We start from the raw sequence: 7,600 nt of genomic DNA, 5'->3' as shown, positions 1-7,600 counted from the left end.
GTAACCTTCTGTCTTGCTAGCAACCAGTATACTAGTTGGAAGCTGTTCTGCATCTTTAAAAGAGACACTTGGGATGGTGCAGCACATGGTGTGGACAGGCTGGCCTGCTGGATGCTGGGGTCCAGAGGAGATGCTGTTGACTTCCCACAGTCCTGGGTTTGTTCTTCAGCCCAGCAGACCTAGACAGACACCTTCCATCCCAGGAATTCCACACACTCCTGTTAACCAAGCTCAGGCACTACTGAGTGGCTTAGACTCTTCCAGTCTGAGCGTTGGTGCACCTTCATACTGTGCATGCCTCCTGGGCCACTGTAGTATCAGGATGTCTTTGGTGAGCCTGGAACTAGATCTGAGGTAGTTAGGGTGACCTTAAGAGGGGCGTCTCAGCAACTGTAGGATCATAGGATCATCTTGCAAAAGATTGACTGACTCTCTTTGCTGTTGGAATGACCCATCCAGTCTTGACTGCCTTTTCTCCATTTATTTATTTATTTATTTAGAGACGGGGTCTCACTCTTTCTCGCCCAGGCTGGAGTACAGTGGCATCATCTCGGCTTACTGAAGCCTCTGCCTCCCAGTTTCAAGCAATTCTCCCTTCCTCAGTCTCCCAAGTAGCAGGCAGACGCCTGCCACCACACCCGGCTAATTTTGTATTTTAAATAGAGATGGGTTTCACCATGTGGGCCAGGCTGGTCTTGAATTCCTGACCTCAGGTGATCCACCTCCCTCGACCTCCCAAAGTGTTGGGATTACAGGTGTGAGCCACCGTGCCCGGCCTCTTCATTTATTCTTGTGCCTGTTTGCTGAGCAGTCCCCTGTCTCCTTCTTGTTTTGTTTTGTTTTGTTTTGTTTTGTTTAAAGACTTACTGGTGTTTTGAAACTGGTCACTATGCAGTTTTCTTGCTCAGGAGGCCACTAGTTCCTCTCACGTGACTGGTCTTTTACTCTTGGTTTTCAAGCTTAAGTCTAAGGGAGGCAGTCTTATTTTTCTTATTTCCCAAGTCCTTGTACTTGCTGGAATTAGGAAGAGAGAGGGTTCCTCCTTCTTGGAACCCCCAAATACCAACAAGAAATATGATGGAGGAGGATAAGCTACACAGGGTCCAGAGCAATGAGTGGGGCACTTTGCTGCACCACACATTCCTTCTCTCGCTGTGTTTGTTGCAGGCTTGCGACGTTTCAGACACAGGTGAGTGTTAGGGATATAGTGGCAAGCAAGCCAGACTCAGCCTTTGTCCTCATGGAACTTGATCTAGTGGAGGAGACAGATATTAATCAAATCATCCCATTACCTGTAATTACAAACCATAGTAAATGCTCAAAGGAGAACACATGATACCATAGCACCTGTAACACAAGGACCAGATTCAGGGTATGAGATTGGGGAAGGCTTCCCTAAAGAATAGCTCACAGGAAACAGAGGATTTAGAAAGGTGGAGAGGAAGGTAGGGCTGAGTCTTGAGGACAGGAGAGGACTGTGCAGTAGGTTGCAGGCTGCTTGATGATGAGGTACTGGATGGGCCTTCCTTTTGCTGCACTCCAGGGTCCAGAAGGTGATCAGTACAGGTTGGTGCATGGACTAGAAAGGCTTTAGGCAGGCTGGGAAAGCACAGGGGCTACCTGCAGGGGGTGGTTCTTGTCAAAGGTGCAGGGTTCCCAGATGGTCTCTCCCCAAATGCCAGAGCTTTAGGGGGTAGCTTGGGGAAGAACAAACATCTTTCTGTAGAGAAATACTTGTTCTCACAAGCGAGACAGCTTTCTAGATATTGAATCAATAATGATAATGTTAATTAATACCTGAAATCTTACATTAAATATTTAAAGGGGCTGGGCATGGTGGCTTATGCCTATAATCCTAGCACTTTGAGAGGCCAAGGTGGGTGGATCACCTGAGGTCAGGAGTTCGAGACCAGCCTGGCCAACATGACGAAACCCCGTCTCTAATAAAAATACAAAAATTAGCCAGGCGTGGTGGCCTGTGCCTGTAATACCAGCTACTCAGGAGGCTAAGGCAGGAGAATCGCCTGTACCCAGGAGGCGAAGGTTACAGTGAGTCGAGATCATGACGTTGTACTCCAGCCCAGGCAACAAGAGCGAAACGCTGTCTCAAAAGAAAAAAAAAAGGCCACGCCCAGTGGCTCATGCCTGTAATCCTAGCACTTTGGGAGGCCAAGGTGGGTGGATCACCTGAGGTCGGGAGTTTGAGACCAAAATACAGAAATTCGCTGGGCGTGGTGGCACATGCCTGTAATCCCACCTACTTGGGAGGCTGAGGCAGGAGAATCTCTTGAACCTAGGAGGCAGAGATTGCAGTGAACTGAGATCGCGCCACTGCACTCCAGCCTGGGTGACACAGTGAGACTCCATCTCAAAAAAAAAAAAAAAAAAAAAATTAAAGGGAGAAAATAATATCAGAGTATTCTGTGCCACTGATGATTATGTGTCAATCAGGAATTAATATGAAGCAAATCAGAGTTTATGATGATACAAATAGACCTTTTCAAGACCCTGTAGATTTTCATTTTTCTTGACAGGATGCTAAAACACCAGCCTCTCTGATTTTCAGCATGGGAAAGCTTTTTATTTTTTATTTTATTTACTTATTTATCTTTTATTTCTTTGAGATGGAGTCTCGCTTTGTTGCCAGGCTGGAGTGCAGTGGCGTGATCTCGGCTCACTGCAACCTCTGCCTCCCGGGTTCAAGCAATTCTCCTACCTCAGCCTCCCGAGTAGCTGGGACTACAGGCGCGTGCCACCACGCCTGGCTAATTTTTGTATTTTTAGTGGAGATGGGGTTTCACCACATTGGCCAAGATACTCTCGATCTCTTGACCTTGTGATCTGCCCGCCTTGACCTCCCAAAGTGCTGGGATTATAGGCACGTGCCACCGCGCCCGACTGGGAAAGCTTTTTAAAGAGTGAGTAGTAACACTCAGAAAGGTGCTTCCTTCCGAGACTCCTAGACTCTGGTAACAGTAGCCTCTGGCAATGTGTAGCTGTTTAACCAAAATTGAATAAAATTTAAAATTCAGTTCCTCAGTTGCACTAGCAATGTTTCCAGCGCTCAATAGCTGCATATGGCTAGTGGCTACTATATTGGATGACACAAACTCGCACCATTTCCATCATCGCAGGAAGTTCTTTTGGACTGTGTTGCTCTAAAGCATTTGAGTTTTGTCCTGAGAGTACCACTTTGCAGAGCAGGTGTTGACACAGTGTTGGCTGAAATGGCCCTTCCTCCCTTGCCTATGAATGGTCTGATGGAATAAGGTGCTGAAATGCTTGCTGATGTTCTTGCAGATCAAGTGTTGGGAGCTCACTGGGTCTCATTTCTCTCTTCTGCCGACAGTGTTGGAGAGCTGGCTGGACTACACTGGGGAACTGGAGCCCCCTGAGCCACTGGCCAGGCTTCCGCAGCTCAAGCATTGTATCAAGCAGCTGCTGACGGACCTGGGCAAGGTGCAGCAGATCGCCCTCTGCTGCTCAACATGAAACTGGGCACCCAAAACTCATGGGAGCACAATCCTGGGGCACCTGCAGGAGGAGCTTCGCATATTTAAATAAATAAACCTAGCATGCTGAATGCACGTGACACCAACTGACTTCAGGGATCTGGGCCAGGAGTGTGATGGACATTGGACAAAGAGGCCATTTTGGCTGTGGGAGGACACTCTGATCTCGAAGCCTACCATAAAGGTAGCAAATAGACTCGGGATTCCCTTCTTCTGTGCACATCATTGAATGAAGGGAGTCTTTTTGCACAAACTTCACTTGAAATCGTGCCACTGATGATAAATGGAATGAGAGCCAAAAAAGTTTAGTTGGAGACAGTTGTAAATTCAATTTGCAGTTTATTTAATTGACTTTTCTATCAGGTTTGGGCACATGCCAACTCCCTGGTTTCTTCCTGGCATGGTGTTTGGGCAGCAGGCATCATTTTCCTTTTCTAGCTTCATGGGAATGTTGTGAGCTCACCACGCTGTGGAGGTTGGGAAGGAGCAGAGTCTTGGCTGCCCTGCTTTCTCCTTAGGACTCTTCACTTTTCTCACCACATCTCTTGCATGACTTCATGGTACTGGGGACAAGTTTGTATGCTTTCACCCCAGAGCTGGCTGTGTTATGGCTTTTGTAGCAGAGCCCATACAGCCTATGGAAGAACTAGAATCTCACAGTAATAAAAATCTAGGAGGAATTCCAAACTGAAGCAGGCAGGGTCTGGAACCCAAAGGACAGCATTTTCTACCCATTTCTTAATATTGACAGCTTCCCCGTTCTATTTAATGTCCAAAAATGTTTCCCAAAATTTCAAACTCTTTCACTGTAAAGATTTGTTACAAAGAATGTGGTTTGGGGAATTACCTTATTTTATATTGTTGTAAACAAACTTCAAATTATACATGTGCCGCTTTTCTCCTTCCTGAAGGGTATGTTCAGTAGTCAGCGTTTTCAAAATTGTTTTGTTACTATACTTTAACATTTTAAATTTCCTGTTTGTATTATTTTGTGAGATCAAGGTGATTATGCTGCTTAAGGTCCAGGTACAACCTATTTGTACCTTTTGAGACAATATTTGTGTTACTTTTGCAGGTTACGGTTCCACATGTAATTGCTATATTTTGTTTTGTTTTTCCTTACTAGGCAAAGTTAAAATGTTCCATGCTTTGAGGAGTGACCCATTTCACTACTTCGTTTTCTTATCACTAAAGGCAAAAATCAAAGCACAGTTGTCCATTAACTCTTATAAGTTAATTATGGGTTTATGAGTCTGTAATGTTATATGCTGCAAACATTTACTATGTAAACGTGAAGTAGCCAGTAATATCTCAATAGTAGTAACAGTATCTTTAGCGACCTTTGGAATAGTTAAGCACAGGTCATTGTGGACATGAATTCAGGCCTCTGTACTAAAATCTATTTCAGGGAATGTTCTGTCTAGTGATTTGCTCACCATTTGATATATAATGAATTATAGGACAAGTATAAACTGATCTGCTACAGCTGATCCATCAGAGAGAATACATGTGGCTATAACATCTATAACTGACGATTCCTCTACAAGAGGCTGTTTCTCACTGCTAACGCTGGTATTTCTGGCGTGGGAAGAAATGCACAGGCGTGCATGGCATGTACGTTCAGACAGCTGCACTGTAAGAGTTCTGTTATGCAGTCTGAAAAGGGAAGAAGCAGGATGGCTTTCTGTAGCCACAACTGTGAGGTGTGATGATTGTTTTATTATTAGATTACTGATATTTCTTTTCTGAAAATACATTTGAGTTTTAATCACATCTGTGGAAGCTGTAACTTTTAAGGTAGTCAATTTCATGTCTTGTTCAACAATGGAAGCAGAAACTGAATTGCCCTAATTTGCCGACTGGCCATTATTGGGTTTATTGTTTAAGTTTTTGGTAAAGGAAGTAATCCCATTTCATTCATTGTGACTTTTGTTCTTAGGGAAGCAGAGAAGATTCCCCAAGTTCTTGTAACCTCAGTGTGCTTCCCTAATTTAAAGCCATGTTGAGGGGCTCCATTCCCAATTCCTGGGTCAAGGTGAATTAACCCTAAGTTGGAGCACTGGAAACCGTTATTTGCAAACATTGCTGTTACCATTTAGAAATATGTGCACTACCAGCCGGGTGCGGTGGCTCACGCCTGTAATCCCAGCACTTTGGGAGGCTGAGGCGGGTGGATCACCTGAGGTCAGGAGTTTGAGACCAGCCTGGCCAACAGGGTGAAACCCCTTCTCTACTAAAAATACAAAAATTAGCCAGGCGTGGTGGCGGGCGCCTGTAATCTCAGCTACTCGGGAGGCTGAAGCAGGAGAACTGCTGGAACCTAGGAGGCAGAGGTTGCAGTGAGCCGCCGAGATCGTGCCTTTGCACTCCAGCCCGGGTGACAACTACAAGACTCCGTCTCAAAAAAAAAAAAAAAAAGAAAAAGAAAAAAAAGAAGTATGTGCACTACCTAAGTTTTGTCTTTTGAGAAAAACTATCCACCTATAAAAAATTACCTTGACAAAAATAGTTCCGCTTTGACTAATCATTTTGTTTCTTTAAGTGGTAAGTATATGCAAGGTGGATCCTTGATGAGCCAACATTGCACTGTGGATACATACCTATGTTTACGCGCTATTAGAACAGAAGGCGCTGTATATAGAAATGTTGCTTTGAAGCAATATTTGCAAAACATGCAAACTTCTGTATCTGTATTTGGAAAAAATAAAACAGGTTCTTGTTGCTATGTTTCAGTTACATATTGTTGAGTCACAGTCATGCATCACATAATGTTTCTGTCAACCATGGACCCCATACGCAGGGTGGTCCCATAGGATTATAATGGAGCTGAAAAATTCCTATCACTTAGTGATGTCCTGATGGTCGTACTACATAGGCCTTGGCTAATGTGTGGATTTGTCTTAGTGTTTAACAAAAATCTAAAAAGTAAAATATATATAAAAAAATTAAACTAGAAGAAAACTCATAGAATAAGGATATAAAGAAAATATATTTGTATAGTTGTACCATGTGTGTAAACACAAAGTGTTATTACAGAAGTCAAAGTTAAAATTTAAAAGCTTACGAAGTAAAAAAGTTGGTCAGGCAGAGTGCCTCAGATCTATAATCCTACCACTTAGGGAGGCTGAGGCTGGAGACCCTGTCTCTAAATAAAAGACTGGGTGCTGTCACTCATGCTTGTAACCCCAGCACTTTGGGAGGCCAAGGTGGCCAGATCGCCTGCGGTCAGGAGTTCAAGACTGGCCTGGCCAACATGGCAAAACCCCATCTCTACTAAGAATACAAAAATTAGCATGGTGGCACATGCCTGTAGTCCCAGCTACTCGGGAGGCTGAGGTAGGAGAATTGCTTGAACCCGGGAGGAGGGGGTTGCAGTGAGCCAAGATCCTACCACTGCACTCCAGCCTGGGCAACAGAGTGAAACTCTGTCTCAACAAAACGAAAAACAAAAACAAAAAGTTATCATGAACTAAGGCTAATTTATTATTGAAGAAAGAAAGTTTAAAAAAATCAGTTTAGTAGTGACCAGCCTGGGCAACATGGTGAAACCCCATCTCTACAAAAATTAGCTGGGCATGGTGGCAGGTGCCTGTATTCCTAGGTACTTGGGAGGCTGAGGCAGGAGGATCACCTGGGCCTGGGAGCCAGAAGTTACAGTGAACCTAGATTGTGCCTCTGTACTCCAGCCTGGGCAACAAAGTGAGATCTTGTCTCAAAAAAAAAAATTTAGTCAATGTGTTCGGTGTTTATATAAATTCTGGAGTAGCGTACAGTAACGTCCTAGATCTTCACATTCACTCATCACTTACCCAGGCAGAACAACGTCCAGTCCCGCAATCTCTACATATATATATATATATACATTTTTTTTTTTTTTGAGACCGAGCCTCACCTGTTGCCTACACTGGTGTGCAATGGCGTGATCTCAGCTCACTGCAACCTTCGCCTCCCAGGTTCAAACAATTCTCCTGCCTCAGCCTCCCGAGTAGCTAGAATTACAGGTGCCCACAACCATGCCCAGCTAATTCTTGTATTTTTAGTAGGGACATGGTTTCACCATGATGGCCACGCTGGTCTCAAACTCCTGA

General features: G+C 44.3%; 1 protein-coding gene across 2 annotated transcripts in view; it reads left to right on the top strand.

The window, feature by feature from the left end:
- PHF20 (PHD finger protein 20) overlaps positions 1-6,237 on the top strand; it is a 228,733-nt gene extending 222,496 nt beyond the window's left edge. For both annotated transcript variants that reach the window (XM_011972373.1, XM_011972374.1), the window contains exon 18: positions 3,350-6,237. In XM_011972373.1, the coding sequence (XP_011827763.1) occupies positions 3,350-3,492 (143 nt within the window). In that variant the 3' untranslated portion in view covers positions 3,493-6,237. The remainder of the gene's footprint in view (positions 1-3,349) is intronic.
- Positions 6,238-7,600: the final 1,363 nt, after the last annotated feature.

The sequence above is a fragment of the Mandrillus leucophaeus genome, unplaced genomic scaffold (assembly GCF_000951045.1).
Source record: "Mandrillus leucophaeus isolate KB7577 unplaced genomic scaffold, Mleu.le_1.0 Scaffold129, whole genome shotgun sequence".
Classification (NCBI taxonomy): Eukaryota; Metazoa; Chordata; class Mammalia; order Primates; family Cercopithecidae; genus Mandrillus; species Mandrillus leucophaeus.
This window is presented reverse-complemented; position numbering and strand designations above follow the sequence as displayed.